Raw genomic sequence first — 19,415 nt, 5'->3', positions numbered from 1 at the left:
TATACTAGATGGTTTACCTTATCTGATCACCAACATGATAAGCACAGTTATTTCTTTGGATGACATTAAGTTTTTTGGTTGATATAGTTATGTATGAGTGTGTTTTGAGATAAAAAGGTTAGGCCTTCTTTAGAAAAAGGTCTATATCCAACTAGAAGTCATACACATTAAGTTCCCACCCAGACTTGGATAAATTTCGTGCACAATGTTTGGTTATTGGTCACATAATTTCTATAATCTACTCAAAATGTAAACTTATAACATTATTGGTGTTAATATCAAACCTTTTCAACCAGCGTTCACTATTTTGGACTCAAATTTTCTTAGACTGGACTAAACCAAAATTTTTGTTTTGCAATTCTAGGGTGGACCAGCTGGCCAGTCAATTTTTGGTCTGCGGGTCTAACTAGAGTAAGGATTCATAACATGCAAATAAGAGCTAATAAAGTGTTAATATCATCATTTTTGGGGCTTTTAATGCTTAAAAACATTAATATTTAATGCATGTTATCATGATTTTTGGTTAAAAGAAGAATTTTCTTAAATTTCAAGTTAAACAACACTTTGGACAAATAATTAGGTCAATTTGTACATTTTATATGTTTTTAAAATGATGTTTATAAGAAACTAAATGTTTTAATTGACCTATTTCTATAAATAAAAAAGAAATTAAACAATAAAACGGATTTTAGATATAAATAAAGTAGTTGGTAGGCATTAATAAACAATTTTTATGATTTTTTAAATTGGTTTTAAATAAAAAATATTTTTTTATCGAACTGGCCCTTATTGGGCCAGTTTAAGCACTAATCGGATGCCAAATGCACAGGAAACGCACCAAGAAGAGCGTGGGCCAATCACAGGCTGCGTTAGCGCCTTCGTGTGTGACATGCATGTATGTCACTCTGTGCGTGCCGTGCACCACACACAGCATCGTGCGGACCAATCCCGTGCAACTTAACATGCTGTGTGCGACGCAGCGAGTTAAGCTCGTGCACAGCGCTACGTGCACCAATCCGATTGCACATGTCAAGCTGACCGTGAATTCTCATCCGTGCAAATTGCACGCACACAGTGCTGTATGTACGAAGGATGACCAGTACACAACACCACGCGGACCAATCACGACGCTCCGTGCCACCTGCGTACAAAGCCTAAAAATCAAAATTGAGCTGGGGGTTCTTGATGTGGAAGCGAGAGGAGAAGTCCCGAGCTCCCTCTCTGACTCAAGAGCAGCCTGGAGAACTTTCAGAGCTCAATTGGGACAGAATTTTTGACGATCCGGCGCTGCATTCTGCCTCAAAATCAAGCATCAATTCAGTGGAAATCGGATAGTTCGTTGCGTGAAATTCACCCCAATCGACTCGAAATCGTTCCTGGCACTTGTCAGTTTATTCTGAATCAATTGTACTTTTGATTTCATACTCAATTTTAGCAATTTTGTAGTTCCGTTCATGTTTGCCATTTTTTTTCCTAAATTCCAATTCTAATCCTCTTAATTCTGAAATTTACCTTGTTTTCAATTCAATTAGTATTCCTAGAGTTAAGATTAATCATTTCAAATGATATTTGGCCTTCAAATCACTCATTTTATTCCTTTATTTCTCAAATTTGAAAATCGTATTCACGATTCGCTAATTTAGGACATCTTTGCCATTTTGAATTTATTAGGATGAAATAAAAATTCAATAAAAACCTTCGTAGCATTCCAAATCCGTGAGAAAGTAGCATTAGATCTGCAAAAATTTTAATCAATCAATTAGGAGTATTAACTTCCCTAACCCTTTCAAATTCACTTAATAACCTAAAAACATAATTCAAACTGAATTAAGTTTTTGGGTAAAACAAATGAGGAACACTAGTGGTAGATTTTGATTTGGGATTAGTGATTAAAACAATTTAGTAAAAAGTAATGCTAAAATATCTAAAAATTTAAGGTCAACTGGACACACAGACAATCTAGTTAGGAGATTAGATAGTAATTCTTATCAAGAATTGCTAACTAATCATCAATCCAATTCTCCTTGATAAAAATAAATTATAGAAATTAAATCTCTGATTAATTGAGAATGTTGAATCGGAAAAGGGTATAGGATTAAAGATAATTTTCTAGCATTGTTTTCTCTTGATGAAAAAGAGATCATAGAAGTTCAAATACGGTTTCTAGACCCTTATTCGATCAAAATTGGACATACCACGGCCTCCCTAGGGTTCGACCCCTTACTTAAGCACTAAGGGATAAATACATTTTAATGATTCAGTTCAAAAAACCCCTAATAATGACATATATAAACACGTATTTTGAACGTATCAATTGGCGCCTTTGCTGGGGATCGAACCCGGGTCACCCACGTGACAGAGGGGAATACTCACCATTATACTACAACGACGTATTTTGAGCTTATCAATTGGCGAACGCGTATTTTGAACTTATCAATTGACATATACACACGTACTTTTTGAACTTATCAAGGAATAAAGGTATTTAATAAACTATTTATTTAATATTTTAATCGTAAGACACTAAAATCCTCTCCACTCACTCATACCCTCTCCTCCCCCTCCATTTAATTAATGGCTTGATAAATCCAAATTAACGGCTATTGTCTCATTGCTTCAATCAGACTTAAAAAAATTAAATTTATTTTTCTACGTAATAATATATTGATATTATAGGTTAATTAATGCATAAATACACATGGAAACACAAATTTAATCTGAAACTTTTACTAAGCTTGAAAATGGGACAAGTTATTTTACGAGTAAAAGTTATATTTCTAGGATTTTTTGACATTTCATAGAATCTTAGATAAGTTTTCTCATGTTTATATTCAATAGGAAAGGTAAAAAATTTACCAAAACTAATTTCTAAGCTTTATTCCAAATTCTTTCATCTTGAAAAAGAAATTGTTCTGCATTTTTATAATTTAATATTATATAAATTTTTAATACAAATTAAAATTTTAATATAAAAAAAATTTGTCAATTTACAAGTGAAAAGTGTATTTTTGGAATTGATTTTGCATTTTATACAGTCTTATATAAAATTTCCCATGTTTATGTTCAAAAGAAAAGTTCTAAAATTTGCTAAATTTAATTTTTATAAGTTATTATATATTATTTGATCTTGAGAAAAAATTGTTTTCTTGCATTTTTATAATTTAATTTTAATTTTAATTTTTACATGAAATTTAAATATATAATAAAAAAATTGATGTAAACAAAATTAGTTATTTTACAAATAAAATTTATATTTTCAGAATGTTTTTGAAACTTTGTAGAATCTAATATAATTTTTCTCATGTTTATATTCAAGAGGAAACTCTAGAGATTTACTAAAATTATTTTCTATATGTTATAATAATTTATATCATTTTGGAAAAAAAATTGTATTTGAATAATTTAATTCTTAAAATTAAATTTTATTAAAAACTTTGAAATAATATAGAATTTTATGCTTACATCAACCATGCTAAGAGAACTATAATATTTTGGAGCCTTGTCTTGAAGGTTATCCAGTGCTAGATTGCATCCAGAATGAGGTAAACTTAGAGATGAAGAAAATATCTATATAGATTGCATGATTTCAAATTCCATTCTATTTCCTATTATTTCTCCTTCTCCTTCATTTATGTTTTCTTTTTGGTTGCAAGATTCATTGTTTGAATTTTATGCTGCACTTCAAAAGTAAACATTGAAGTATTTTCCAAGGGATCTAGGATGTTACACGAATAACCCTCTCATTTCTGCATTGAGACACAATACCAAAATGTATCCTGTCCATGGATTGTCTTCCTATTTAATTCTTGTAAATTTCTCTAAACATGGGACTTGAAAACACTCATCATCAATAATAATACTTGACATATAAGTCAAGAAGGGTTATTAAAAAACACCCAAAATATGCATAATTTGTAAATTATATAAAATTTGGAATTATTGAAAAAAGTAGATTTATTAGCATGATAAGTGCTTAAATTTATATTAAATGCCTGAAAGTATGGACATGGCTATATTCTTATCATGGTTCCCATATTGGTAGTTCACCATCCTCCTATGACCCTTCCCCTCAACATCCTTGCTCCTTCTTGACTCTATGTTATCCACTTGTTGACTCCCTGCTCGATGGCTTCCCATCCCCTTCCCCCCACCCCTTGCTCTAGTTCAGGCTCCTCCTACACCTTCTCAATACATGTTCAGACTCTCCCGTTCCCTTACCATACACTCCCCCCCAGGAATCCCTCTCTAAAGAGATTATCCCCTCTACTCACCCTCTTGCATGGGTTTCTCTCTCTCTGACATTTCCAAAAAGATGGTATTCTTGATTTACGTTTGCACGGAGAAAAAACCTCATTACAAATAAAAATATTTCCTCAGTTTGTTGGTGCTTGAAATCTTATTGTGATTGAAGACATGATATTGGCCACTTCAGGTAATTATCTCTTTGTAATTTCTAACTTTAAGAAAGAAGTCACTTGGTTGAGAAGTTATGTTCAATCTAGATAATTAGACAGTTTTGTATGCTCTATCATGTGAGAATTGAGAGCAGTGTTACATAAGTGACCAATAGTGTCCTAAAGCTTGACTGATAAATGATAACATGGACCTAAGTCCTTAAGGGAGAAGAATTTATTCTCAATGTTAGTTATGAATTATTTTCATTGAAATCTTAGTCAGGCTTACTTTGTCGCAATTTCAAGTCAAGTCTATTAATTTGAGAAATCCTTTGGATATTTTTAGCTATTTATTTTGACCATTCACTCTAACTGAAATAGCTGTTCATTTTGATATATACCTCCCAGATTTAACAAATGAAATAAATTTTATAATATTTTTTCGTTCATTTTCACTTTTCTATACAAAAAACAAGTCTCAAGTGATGTTTTTTTCATGTGTTGATGACCAAATGGAGCCAAGTTGATCTAGGAAGTGATGGATATTATCTGGCCATCAAGCCAAATCACACCACCATGTTTATTTAAGTTCATTGAATAAAATATGACATTCATTACTATTCCAATATTATATTTATAATGAAGTTCATGAATACATACAATGACATAGTGAATTGTGAAGAGATCATAATACAGTGATCACTAGTCTTTAAACATGTATTCCAAATATTCCTATTCGATGGATAGTTGCGATGGATATCAAATTATCTAGATAGATAAACACTAACTGATCCTAATTATATGATAAATATAATTGATCTTGTGGCTATTAGTGTGGCGACATTAAGGACAAATAGTGGGTGATCTTTGGAGAAAGAGTTCACTGAATTGATCCAAATAATCCCTGAATGGTATTATACCTAAACGTCAATAAGGCTGATTAATGTCACGGCTATATAAGTGATCCACTCACCTGAGACACCAAGGATATCTCGTGGATGCATGACTACATTTTGACAATGACTCACGAGCCTCTAATCATGTGATTCAAACAAGTCATAGCTCGGATGTAGTAAGAAGCTCACAGAGATGACTGAGTGTCAAGACGGGATCATCCACCCTCGATATATGAGGAGATTGACTCAAGGAAGATGATATAGAAAATCCCTGACCAAGGTAGTGAGGACTTTAGAGAAGGCATTCTACAATGATCCCCGTTACGCATCAGTACTAATTGAATGACAGATTACGGTTTGACGATCAACCATACCCTAAGTTGTTCAAGAGTCGCACGTGAATGAAAGATTATACCTATACAGTAACCGATGACGGCAAAGGTTCCATGAGAGAGTTTAAACACTATTCGCTATCTTCTATAGCATGAGGTGTAGCTTGGCACCCCACGGGCTGGAAACTTAACCTATCGATTGGGTTAAATTGATCCTTCGTTAATTAATATATATGTTGATATAGCTAATTAATAAGGTTGGCCAAAAATTGTTATTGGGCCCCAAAAGTTATTAACTAGAATGATACGTGGGCCAGAGCATCCAATGCATAAGATCATAGTGGCATTTGTGAATATATTTTACTTTATGGGGTTTTTGAGAAAAACTTAAGTAAAATATTAGAAGGGAAGGGGTAATAATTTCAAGCACTCAGGTCAGCCAGAATTGAGAGTCCCCTTTCACCAGTCAACCAAGGAGACTGTCTTCACGGTGAGAAGATGTTAAAGATTTTCAAGGAAAGTTGAAGAAGAAGAGGTGGAGATCCAAGAGCAACATGATTGTGTGGATACTTCTAGAGGCGGGGCACATGAACGGCTGCAGAACGATCTCAAAGTGAGCAGGTCAAGGATGGAACAAGTTCCACATAAGGTACATGCGATGTATGATTTCATAGATCAATTTTGAATCAATTATCGCTTCTGCATCCATGCATAAACTTATTTTCCATGATTGAACCAAGGCACATAACCCAACAGGAATTAGTATTGATTCTTGTATAGGGAGTCCCTATCCATTTTTTGAAAATTTTTGTTTTTCTGATTTGACTTTGACATTATCAACAGACTGGGACCATATTAATACCATTATTGGACCACTTTAGACAAGACCAAATCATAAACTCAAAAATTAGGTTTTTAATTATTGATTAGTATTTTTTGAATTTAATCAGTAAATTTAGCTAGTGATGAGTTCTGAATGTCTCTACAGTAAATTGTAACTAAGGATTTTATATTCTTTAAATAGTGATTAGTGAGATGACAGGAGATGAGATTTGATATTAATAAGATACATGGTAGAGAGATAAGAAAATTTAAGGCAAGATGGTAATAATTATTAATAAAATTAAGATGATTATAGTAGATAGTATATGATTAAAATTAATAAAATTAAAACAGTGATAACCAGAATTTTTTAAGAAAGATTGAGAATGAGAATCCAGCGACGATAACGAGTAAATACATGGGAGAAACGTGATGAAAAGAATGAGTAGTGTAAAGGGATTGATGGGTGAGATGACAAAGATATGGTGTCATGAGAGTTGTATGATATTATCAGACGGAGGACGTAATGTGATGTGGGACGGGACGCCGAAATAGTTGTAACCAAATGAAGATGCTGAGAAGAACCAATGTAAGGTGAGGATACTTACCATTGATCCCTAGGTTCCACAAGGATCACAGTGATTTGGGAGTGAATTTAAGGTCTTCTCTCTTCTTTGTTACCACTTCTCACACATCCAAGACACCGAGAACAAGCTTGATCAATCACAGAAATTTACTAGCTTTTTAATCAGCACACAAATGTAGGAACCAAGTTTAAGGATTAATTTGATAAGGATACACATCTCTATTGATGTATCTTAGGACATGGATGGAAATAGGGGTTGAAGACAAAGAGACACACAAAGTTTCGGCTCAACCGGTGTTCTGGATCATTAGATATCAAGCTTTCAAGTTGGAGAAATTGTGGTCGTCCATTTTTCTTCTCCGCATCATCATCAATGTATCTTCCTCATTTTTTGAGAATGTTAAATAGTCATTCATTTTAAAATCATCTCAATCACCTCATTTTCTGCGATTGACTACTCTAATAGTAACATGTGGCTCTACGCTGAGGAAGAAGACAAAAAGGTACTTTCATCACTTAAATAATCATTGTGATGTGCAGGCCCATCATTGCATGCCACATTACCATCATTTTTTATTTTGGTTATCTTCTATTGTGTCATGCTGACATGTGTCATTCACATGATAAATAACTAAAAGATTGTCGATGATTATGCCAACGCAATTTCGCACTCAGCATCATTCAATTTTTTAATCAATTACTGTGTCACATATACTGCCACACCTTTTGGATTTTTCAAAATATTTATCCAATACATTTTTATATTGATCTTTAAATAGGATTTATTCCAATTTAAATCGAGTACTTTTTTCTATTGGTGCACATCACCCCTTCAAATAAAAAAACAAAAAAAATGTACGTGCTGATTGGGCATTATGACACCGTAACTTTAAATGACATGTTGCACCTTTTGCAAATGATTACTGCAGCTAATCATTACCGAAGCTCTTGATTGGTAGCCATACAATCAAATGGAATGGCCACACATGGCAAGCACACTTTTAAAATGAAATATCTAAATAAATGCTAATAATATAAATCAAAAGTCATAAAAATATAAAAAATATATGTATTCAAACTTAGAAAAGTTTATCTCCGTGAATATAATGTCAAACAAATTCCTATGTATTGCATCAAAAAATTAATTTCTTTAAGAATGTGAAGTCAGAAAAATCCATAAAGATACCATAGAATGCCCAAAAATAATTATTACATTGTAAATTTTATTTATAATTTTTAGGCTTGATAAAACACAAAAATAATTATTTTTAATGCATAAAAATATGTAAACTGCATATAAATAACCCAATAGTTCGTGTTATCACTAAAATTTAGGTAAGGTATAGATATTTTCAAAAACAAGGGTCCTCCAACCTTAATTTCAAGTTGACAACCCTGACATCATACATTGTATGTTATGAATCCACTCATTTACGCATTTTCTAGTAAGAACATTACATTAAATTTCCATGTGAAAAGGTTTCCCTAACATAAATCATTGGAGTAAGTTTCTAGATGCTACAGAAATCTTAAGATGTTCAATTAAAGGTGCTCACAATTAAATAGATAAATACTGAGTAGATCATCCTAAGAAAATTCAGAACTATCTAAATAATTGAGATGTATCTATTAATGACATGAAGATATATAGATTAGAGAAATCTAGATACCAGAAATATATTGCCTAAATATTTATACATGTTTTTTCCATACATTCAATCTCATTGAGCTCTGTCTGCATTGCATCTGTTAAAAACCTTATCAATACAAAAGATTGATTATTTAACTTTGACATAAAAAACTTCCAGGAATAGGTTTTTCTCCTCCTATGTGACCTTAGTCCCACCAGATTTATCATGAATTTTTCTTATCCACGTCATTGAAATCTCAAGTTCCAATATCCTACTTAATTTTTTATCCTTTTTATATTGATACAATTGCTAACTCATTTAATTATAATACCACTGATTTAATAGCATTTCTTTATTCATAATTCATAGAAATATATATATTGAAATTTCTTGTATTATCTTGAACCATACATCGATTAACTATGTGTTTGCCACATGAAATTTCTTGAATTAAAATTTCAAACGAACATTTTTAGTGTAAAGAGATCAGAAAACCTCTATTTATAGACATCGATTAAAAATATGTAGGAAAGTAAAATGCCTGATGACAGCATAAATCTATGCAATAGATAATTTGGTCACAAGGGCCATCATCATTTTAGAAAGCTGATTAGAGTAATCCGAGTGAGAAGAATACTCAGTGCATCTGAATCACTTATAAGACATGGTCAACATTTGTCAAAGCCAAGATATTAAAGGAGACATTTTGACTGTAAACTGTAAGTCTCCTCCACAAGACCACTAGAGCTGCTCCATCTCAAATATATAAATATTTTATAAATTGTATGTTACTTCATCCACCCCCTTTTAGATGAATGCTTAGGCACATAAAAAACTTGTATTAATCTCACAAACTCTAATACTAATGAAATATGGCCTTAATATAATGTTAAAGTCGAATCTGATTATCCCAATGGTGATTTTTCCAGGTATCTCAAACTATCAATGATTTGTAACACAAAAACGCCAACCACTATTTGAGTATATTAATTCAAAACATATACCTAAATTCAGAACCTGTAATTTTCGGACCATTAATTTTGGATGCCCAAAATAAATTGGAAAAGGTTCAAAGTTGATGAGGTATTGCATGAATATTCAAGATATCATTAGTTTAAAGATTTATGAAAGCTAATACAAATCCGATGGTGATTTTTCCAAATATTTTGAATATCAGATTCAAAATGAGTATACTTTATAATTAAAATCATAAATATAGAAACATTATTTTGGGATTCGTCAAACTGTTGATCTCGCAGATATAATGGCAAAAAGTGCTAATAAGGAGGATGATAATTTTCCAAATATATCAGATTAGAGATAATTTCTTACACAATCATAAACAGAGTTAGCCTTTTTCATTATTTTCTCATTTTTAAAGGCAAAAGGAAACTAAAGATAGATCTAAATATAATAGCACAAAGTCAGAGTTGATGAGTTTGGTGTAACTTTACCAAAATTATATCAATTATTCAGGATATTTTAAATATGAGGGTAATAAAATATTCATGTGTATCTTTATCCCAGGGATTCTCTTGAATTTAATCAGTTTTCTATATTATTACAAATTCATTTGAATTCCCTTAAATTTAGAAAAAAAATAGTGAAACAATGCTTATTTATAGTTTTGTATGGTCAAGTTAGGATTTCCTTTGGTCATTTTAAATATTGTATGGTCAATTTAGGATTTCATGAAAGCAAATAGAATTCGTCATGGAGATCTGATCAAATTTCTTGCATTATCAAAAGTTTATAACAGTAAAGGGAAAATATAATATTTATTTAGATATAAATAACTAGGGTTAGATTACTTTTGAACGGTATCATCTATTTTTATATTGCTTGGTACTAATAAAACTATGGATGAATCAGATAGAACGGCAAATAGTTAGAGCTGAAGATTCTGGTTGTGTTTCGTCAATTGCTCAGATTACCATGGATTTTTTACATGATAGAACAGAAAAATAAAGTGTCTAATAAATTAATCTATATGCTTTTATGATTATATCAAAGTCCTTTGGGCTCATAAAACCATAAGAGATTCATATATGATGAATCAGGTACTGATTTATCAAATTCCCTCAAATAAGCAAGAATTTCTGATACGTGAGCACAAAGATGGCTTGATAATATTTTTTAATCCAACAATGTTTGATAATATTTTTTAATCCAAAATAGTCTCCTAATTTGCAATATTTATGGTCTTCAAACTATCACCCAGATTGGATGATGAGCTGATGAGCTGGATTGTTATTTATATTTATCTCAAATTAAAAGGATTTTTTCATAATTAACCACAAAAATTTTATTAAATTATATCTTCATCCCTATAAATATTAAATTATTTTGAAGATTATGTCAGCCTCATCAAGTAATGAATTTCCTACAGATATTGGGATAAATTTAGAGGTGACGATTATGATGGTCATTGTTCTAAATTCCACATATTAGGAAATGTGTTTTATTTTTATTCTCCAAAATAATAGTCATGCATATCTGACCCCAAGGACTACTTTTACATAATTTTGTAGTGTCACAAAATTATACAGGGCTGCGCATATTGAAACAAACATTTGATGGCTAGGTGGTAATTATTATAAATAACTCATGTTTTTAAAGATTTCAGACACCTAAACTCATAAGAAACATTCATTTATGTTTTAGTCCCAAGGATTATGATAAAGTTAGCCAATATCATAGATTTAACGAGAATAGAATATCAAAGACGGAGCTGAGATGTTGAATGGTAAGTTTCTATATGACCCATATTTTAGCAAGGATTTCTGACAGCAATGAGCTGTCATAATATTTGTGTATTATTTTTTTCCCGATAGTTCTCCAAATTTTAGATTCCAGTTATAGTTCTAAAAAGTCAGGCCAAATGAAATGGGTGGTGGGTTTCCAAGTAGCTAAGATAAGGAAGAATTTCTGACAGTGAAGCACAAACTTAATATTCATGAATATCTTGAACTCAAATATTATCCTAAAATTGATAAATTTTACAGAAATTGTATGTAATTTCGCTATAATCAAAATTGATGAGTCAGCTGGGCGTTTTCCATATTACAGATTTCTGACAGAAAAGCATAAACTGAACATTCATATATATCCTAACCCAATTATTTACCTAAATTTAATATATTTTAGTTGTGTTTCCCTACTTGATTATGCTGATCTATCAATGGATTGCACAAATAAAATGTCATAGAGTCAGACCTGACGCACCATGGGGTGATTCTTGCATAAAACTCAGATTAGCAAGGATATTGGAATGTTTAAAAACATCATACTCATATATATTTTAGGCGCAAGGATTCTCCTAAATGTAGTTAACTTTTTTATGTAAATGTTTCCATATTCTTTTTGGCTCATCAAACTACAGATTGCCCATATTGAATGGAGTAAAGTAAAAGCTAATTAGTCTGGAAGTGAATTTCATAAAGAGTTCATATTATCAAGGATCTCTGGATCCCATTGGTTTTATCAAATGTAGTACATTGAATAATTCTTTTTCAAGTTTATTTGGGTTAGCATATAATAGATTTCCAAAATATAACGGCAGAAAGTATAGGATAGGAGGAAGCGAGGAGGTGATTTTAGAAAATTTACCAGATTAGCGAGAATTGATGATAGATTATCACAAACAAGACACTTATTTATAGATTAGTATCTATCATTATCTTACATATAGGGCTCATATAGATTTTTCCCTTATTCTTTTGGCCTAATGAACCCATGAATGGCCCGGGTAGAATGGCAAAAAATATAAGTTTTGGTTTATCAAGGGATGGATGTCTCAGACAGAATGGCAAAAAATCAGAGTTGATGACTTTGGTTCCTGATTTTCATTGTTTTAAATATTTAGTTCCCAGGATATTCCTAGGACTTCTGACAGCTGAGCTCAAACTAAATATTCATGCGTATCATAGTTCCAAGTATTCTCCTGGATCTAGTCAATTTAATAGGTTACTAATCAGATTCATTTGGGTTCTTCAAGTTACGGACTATCCATACAGAGAGGCAAAAATTGATTGGTGATTTTGCAAAACATATCAGATTGGCAAATGATTCTTACAGCTGAACAAAAGTAATATTCGCTTACATGTTTACCCAAAGTATTATTAATTTTGGTTTTTCTCGCTAATCAAATTATGGATGGCACCTGGGCCAGAAGAATCAGGTTGTGATTTGTAGGCATTAATTTGAACGTAAGAGTTTGATGCTTATAACTTAAATGTCTATGTTATGGTTATACTAAAGTTTCCAACAAGATACAGTAGATTATCTGGCTTGCAGTATTTCAAACCGTTCGAATAAACACCTGACCAATTTTATAAATATCTATAAATGTACAAGACCAGTACTTTGGCGTTATGTACATCAAAAACCCAAACAAAAAAAATCAAATATTGAATGGCATAATCAGCCTTACCATGGATACAATCCGCGGCCAAAAGAATATCAATGAAGCATCAGCAAGTTTGTAATGAGTGGGCCTGCCACATCTTTTCTGCTTTAACCGTCCAACCCGCCAGGCCTCTGCAATCAAACGGTAAGCCAAGTGGAAAAACAGAAACAGAAAAAGATGGAAATTTCCTCAACAGTTCTGATAATAAATGCAGTAGACGATTGATAAAATAAAGATATTAAAATCAACTTTGAAAACATTCAAACCAAGATAAATGTACTCTTATGGAGTAATAATAATGTTTCCCTTCAAAAGGAGTAAATGAATTAAAACTCAAGTTCTGACGTGGGCTCACCAGTTTTCAGCATCTTCGAAGCTATCTTCATCACTGTTTTCGTGGGCTTCACTTTCTTTGACATGATGACTTCCATTGGCATGCCCTTCCAGAGGAGTATCTTCTGAATTTTGACCACCAGTATGAAGAAGATGAGAAAACCCCTCTCCAATCGATCTCCACAGCCTTGAAGGTAAAGAAGACTGAATTTCTCCTTCTCTTTCATCAGATGTTATTTCATAAAGACCAGCAGATTCAGGCTGTAACTGTGAGAATCTCACTGCCCCTAAAAGCCTCTCAGGGAGCTCTTCCTCAGTCTGGCCCTCGATCAAGAAAGCCAGATCCACTGTTAACGACGTAATATAACCAAATGCCAAGTGCACAATAGCGTTGGCCACCATATTCGACCCGATCTCGAGATCAACCTCAATGAAATTCTCTCCAATTACGTACTTGCAAGAGACGGCACGACCGATGAGGCAGATGGCTTGCTCCCCCACTGCAGCTCTTACAATCCACGGCCCTTCGACAATGTTTGCAATCAATTTCAGCCTTGAGTTTCTAAACCTGTCGTCTCCCTTCAGAAACATGTCCATTAGAGAGCCCTCGGGCACAGGATCAGTAGAAACAAAGTACATGATGACGCTGTAGTTATCCTTGCTAGGGAGTTGCAGATTGAATGCCCAAACAAAGGGTTTATTGTTAATAGAGTTTGAGTCAATGACCCTTCTAACCCGAGAATCTGAGTTCTTAAGAACTTCACTGATCTTTGAACTGCTCTTCAGCCAGTCGAATCCGAGGGGCTTCAGGAGGTATTCACCAGCAGGGATCTTTACTTTGGAGGACAAGTAATCGGGGCCTCGGACTTTGAAGATGTCACCTTCAGGGCAGGCCCAGCCATTGGGACATTTATCTGGCTGAAGAAGAGGAACAGATCCTTCCAACTTGACTTTCTCTATCCAATCAAGAGTAGACGACTCCACATCAAGACCAGATGTCATTTTAGGGCAAGAGGATAGAGTAGAAACCTCTGTAAAAACTAAAAAAGAACAAGTTGCAACAGATAATCAGGGCAAGTCAGAGGTTTTCATGACTAAAATTCTAACTAGAACAGAATTTTTTTTTGGTGTTCATCTTCGTGGCTTCGCAATAATCAAGTGACACTTTAACAAAATCAATTTTTGCGAAAAATTCAAATCCAAGAGCGTCGTAATGATACTACCATCGCATGAAGACCGTAATTAAAAAACTTTATTTCATGAATATGAAAATGAACAAAGAAAAACCCACCAAGAATATTCCTGGATTGTTCTGATGGTCTTAATGTCATCTGTGGTATCAGGAATCATGCAGATGCAAGAGAAAATGTATGAGTAGAATGCCACCGTGAAATACACCTAACTACTTAACAAAGACACATTCGTACACATTCGTACACCACAAACTTATCAGAGACGAAATGATTTAAGAATATGCCTCTGAGGAGTTCATATCTGAGAACCCCGATGATCTAGAGTAAAGCTCTGGGCATAGATTTCCCGCTATTCATTCCGTTGCATATGCCTAAATTGGAAAATGGATCTCTACGTAGACTTACACAAAGTACCACGATTAATCTTAAAAATATAAACCAGCCCTGTCATCTAATACCTGGTGCTGTGAGATAGTAGAATAACTCCTAATCTCTATCATTAGGAGAATAACACCTGTACAAGACTGTGACATGGAACAAAAAAAAATAGATAGGTCGATAGAACATGAACATGTCCCTTGACAAGATGAACTATGCTGATCTGCGTTTCATTTACCATTCCATCTCTTTCATCATGTTCATAGTTCACTTAAATAAGTAAGTGCCGTAAGAAGAAACTGCAGCATCTCATTAACCATATTGATAAATGATGATAAATTTTGGACCTCTTGATTGCGTCACAACATGCTGATCCCTTCCGTTTCTTTTTTTAAATTTCTATCAATCAATCACACATTAGTCCCGAACTTTTCGTTTTCATTTTATTAAGATGATTAAAATTATATTCCTTGACCCCACATTGACGGATGGGGATCAATCCATTGAGGGCCTGGTGGCAGGGTAGAGAGCAAGTTGTTGTTCCACAATGTCAAATATGAAGAGAAATTTCATGACCAGCGGTTTTTATTCAAGAGTCAGAAAATAACTACCCGGAAATTATTATAAGAAAAACTAAACAAAATGCCCAACGCGTTATCTCTGAACGCAGTTTCAACTCATTCATTCCAACTGCCCTACCTACTGGACTTAACACTTGCAATCAATAGATATTTGGCTATCACTAGTGCATCACTTAATTAGAACGCTTTTGGAAAGATCGGGCATATATGAAAAAAACAGGCTGATTAAATAATTGTGCGACAAAATCAAAAGAATATAGAAGAAACTCTATGAAAGTGGTGTTGGGCTGGGGGAGGAGAATGATCCAGTAATAAGGGTTTAGCCTCACATAAGATATTTCACACATTGCGTGTGAAATTCCAATTAAGTCCAGTTTTCTTGCCTACAATTCCTCCCAGAAACTATTGTTTGCTTCTGTAGATATTGGAGTGCTTAATTGGGTAAGTGAGCATCATATATTCTAACGGAGCTCCCAAGCCACTCCCATTAATCAATTTATATACTCTCGATCTATTTCAGTATGTTACAGTCCAGCCCACAAAGCTATAGTCATTATAACTAAAAAAGAAAATCTGGGCAAATTCCAATACATCGGGTATCCATTCCCGCATGTTTTTCATCAGCTAGCGATGACCGTATTTTTATAGTTTATATAATAAAAAAAGTCTTTAGAGAGGATGAGAGCGTCATGAGGACATATAGTAAAAGAACCAGACCTATGTTCAACATGTATACTCATGAATACGGTCATAAATAAGATCATCGAGCATGTACCATGATATAAACACGGAATTCGTCATCTAATTAAATCTCCCTATTCGGATTCTTCCTCCTTTCCCATTCCAACTTTTTCAATGCTTCCTAAGCAATGGTACGCATCATTTTTCATTATTTACAGATTTTCCTCGTCACTCTATGTTTGATATGTGTTGCAGGAAGCAATTGAAAAAGGAGTCAAAGAAAGATGCAACTCATTTTTTTCCATTTTTCACGATTAAGGCAAACAACCACGACGGAAAATCTTGATATCTACGTCGAGGGGAGAGTTATTATGGCGTCAAGTTCCCATAATAATCAAGCTAAAGGGTCGTCCGGCATGGAGAATCCATGCTTCGGCATCGAGAAACCCAAAAATGAAAATTCGATCATTACAAACAAGAAAACGCAACCAATAATGAAAATTCAAAATAAAAATTGAAGTAAACCCATCGAGGAGTAAACGGGTACAAAATAAAATTGGGGCAGCCCAGGATTCTCACCTTCCCAACTTCTTCAAATCGGCTTTTCCACCAACCCAAGAACAGTGAAGTGCACCCAAAAGAGAAGTTTTTTTTTTTATTTCCGTACTAAAGGGGGGAATTCAATGCAGACGCGGTGCAATAGTAAGCAAAAAGGATATGGAATCCAATCCAGAGAATACACAAATCTTCTCTACAGTTCTCGGAGAAGTCACGCCATCTGTCCACCTCTGATTCACGCAATCTCCTTGGGCTTGGGCCCCAAATCCTTCAAGGTAGGGGCCCTACTTTAGGGATATTAGTTATCTTGGTTATGCTGGTTGTTCTTCAATTCTTCACTGCCGATGACAAAAGAAGCATCTTTATTGTGTTGGTTATGCTGATTATTCTTCAACTCTTAAAAAAAAATGGGCAATCTTTGTTATGCTGGTTGTGTTGGTTATTCTTCAATTCTGATTACAAAATGGGCAATCTTTGTTATGCCGGTTGTCTTGATTATTCTTCAATTCTGATTACAAAATGGGCAATCTTTGTTATGCCGGTTGTCTTGGTTATTCTTCAATTCTGATTACAAAATGGGCAATCTTCGTTATGATGGTTGTCTTGGTTATTCTTCAAGTCTTCATTTGTTCAATTCTAATGACAAAAGAGGCACATTTATTGTGTTCGCTATGTTAGTTATTCTTCAATTCTTATAACAAAAGAGGCATAGTTATGGTATGTTAGTTGTTATTCGATTCCCTAATTCTTCTAACAAAGTGGGCAAGCTTTGTTATGTTGGTTATTCTTCAATTCTTCAATTCTTATAACAAAAATAGGCATTTTTATTATGCTGATTGGGGTTCTCCAAAGAGGTATCTTTATTGTGTTGATTGTGTTGGTAATTCATCAATCCTTCAGTTCTGATAGCAAAATAGGCAATCTTTGTTTTGTTAGTTATATTGGTTATATTAACGTCTCATTTATAAGTCACAATTATAAACAAGACCAGAATTTGAGTGTTTGCAATATGAGAGTATGGGATTAAAAAAAACATTGGCAACGCCATAATCGGCTCGAAGTATTAGCACCTATTGATGCACAAAGGACCATCATCCATTGATTTTTTTAGATTTTAATGATGCTAGCATATGATTTTAATCTGGATATTTTGGGATTAGCAAGTAATGTTGATTCTTCAATAATGGTTCTCAAAAAATAAATGTAACATTGATTAATCACATTTTCAAATCATCAATTTGTTATGTTCAATGCCATTATTTAAGGGTATTTTAGTACAAATCAAAAGTTACACTTATATAAATGTGAATTACCTTGTTACATTGTTAAAAACAAAATACCAATATCTGATATCTGGCATCGGCATCTGGTATCATTCATAATGGGGCAATATCATGACTGCTATCTAATATCATCACTATATATCCACTATAGTGATGGCAATCTGGACTGATATCTAATATTGCTAACTTTGGGTTGGATCAACCTCGTGTTTTGACCCTACACCCTAAATAAGCTGAGCAGTCCAAGAAGACAGGTCAGGGGTTCCACTTTGATACAGGTCAACTATCTTAACTCAACTGTACAACTCTGATGAAGATTGTGCCAACCAACCATGAAGAATGAAAACTAACACAAAGAATAAATTATGCTGAAACCCTAAGTCTTTTGAATGAATTTAGCTTCTTTTTTATATAAATGAATAATGATAAAACAATCACCTGGATATAAAGGAATAATGATATGAATATTCAGTATTATGCACTTGCCAAACTCATTCTCCCATTTTGAGGGCAATCGTTTGTAATCGTTTCAATTTTTGATTTTCAATTTTGAGGACATTCTCCAATTCGTTTGTAATCCTTTCAAACTCAATCTGCAATTTTCAAAATAATGAAATCCTTTCAATGAAAATTTATTCAGAATATATTGTGTAGAAAGGGGGTGATTGCAAAAGAATTAATCATTCTTCAGTGTCATGTCATGACGGTCTATGGGTGGATCACTATCCAAGAAATTAGGCTAAATTAGTAAATAATTTATTTTCTAGAATATTTTCAGCATTTACATGTGAAATAAAAATATTAAAGTAAAATTGTGAAAAGAGAAGAACATATGGTAAAATTTACTCATATTCATCTTATACCTAGTTTTATTTCAGTGGGTAGTATATCCTTTACAGTGGCAACCCTTTCTCAATAACCAGAAAATTTATACACTCAAAGAGGAGGATGAGAAGAAGGATCAACTATGTCAATAAACCTCTAGAAATTATTCATGACGTATATATTCATATAATCAGATCGATTTGGTAGGTAACTCAGAAATAAATCAGCCTAGATACCACACAAGAAACTCACACTTATAATTAATATTAAGCAGTTTGGTAACAAAATGTGGGATCTCAAGTATCATCGAGTATAAGACCATTTTGAGGTCAATCTAGTGCTTATGGTTGACTTTTGAAGAAAGACTGGGAAATATTTAAAGATCGAGGATTTTATCCAAGATAATTATATACCATAATAACTGGTCACAGATGACGGCCGTGACAGATTTTTAAAAACTTTAAAAATGTCCAAAATGGCTTAAAATCATTATATTTAAGCTTTACGACGTCCG

At 33.3% G+C, this 19,415-nt stretch overlaps 1 protein-coding gene across 1 annotated transcript; it reads right to left on the bottom strand.

Moving 5' to 3' along the window:
- Positions 1–12,969: 12,969 nt before the first annotated feature.
- Positions 12,970–16,986, bottom strand: LOC144715079 (ENHANCED DISEASE RESISTANCE-like protein (DUF1336)). The gene is made up of 3 exons (XM_078589962.1): positions 16,815–16,986; positions 13,425–14,442; positions 12,970–13,200 (listed from the first exon to the last, which is right to left on the bottom strand). Coding segments are annotated over exons 2-3 (981 nt in total). The 5' UTR covers positions 14,405–14,442; positions 16,815–16,986; the 3' UTR covers positions 12,970–13,199.
- Positions 16,987–19,415: the final 2,429 nt, after the last annotated feature.

The sequence above is a fragment of the Wolffia australiana genome, chromosome 18, assembly GCF_029677425.1.
Source record: "Wolffia australiana isolate 7733 chromosome 18, ASM2967742v1".
Lineage (NCBI taxonomy): Eukaryota > Viridiplantae > Streptophyta > Magnoliopsida > Alismatales > Araceae > Wolffia > Wolffia australiana.
Note: the sequence above shows the minus strand (reverse complement) of the source record. Positions and strands in the feature narration are given on the sequence as shown.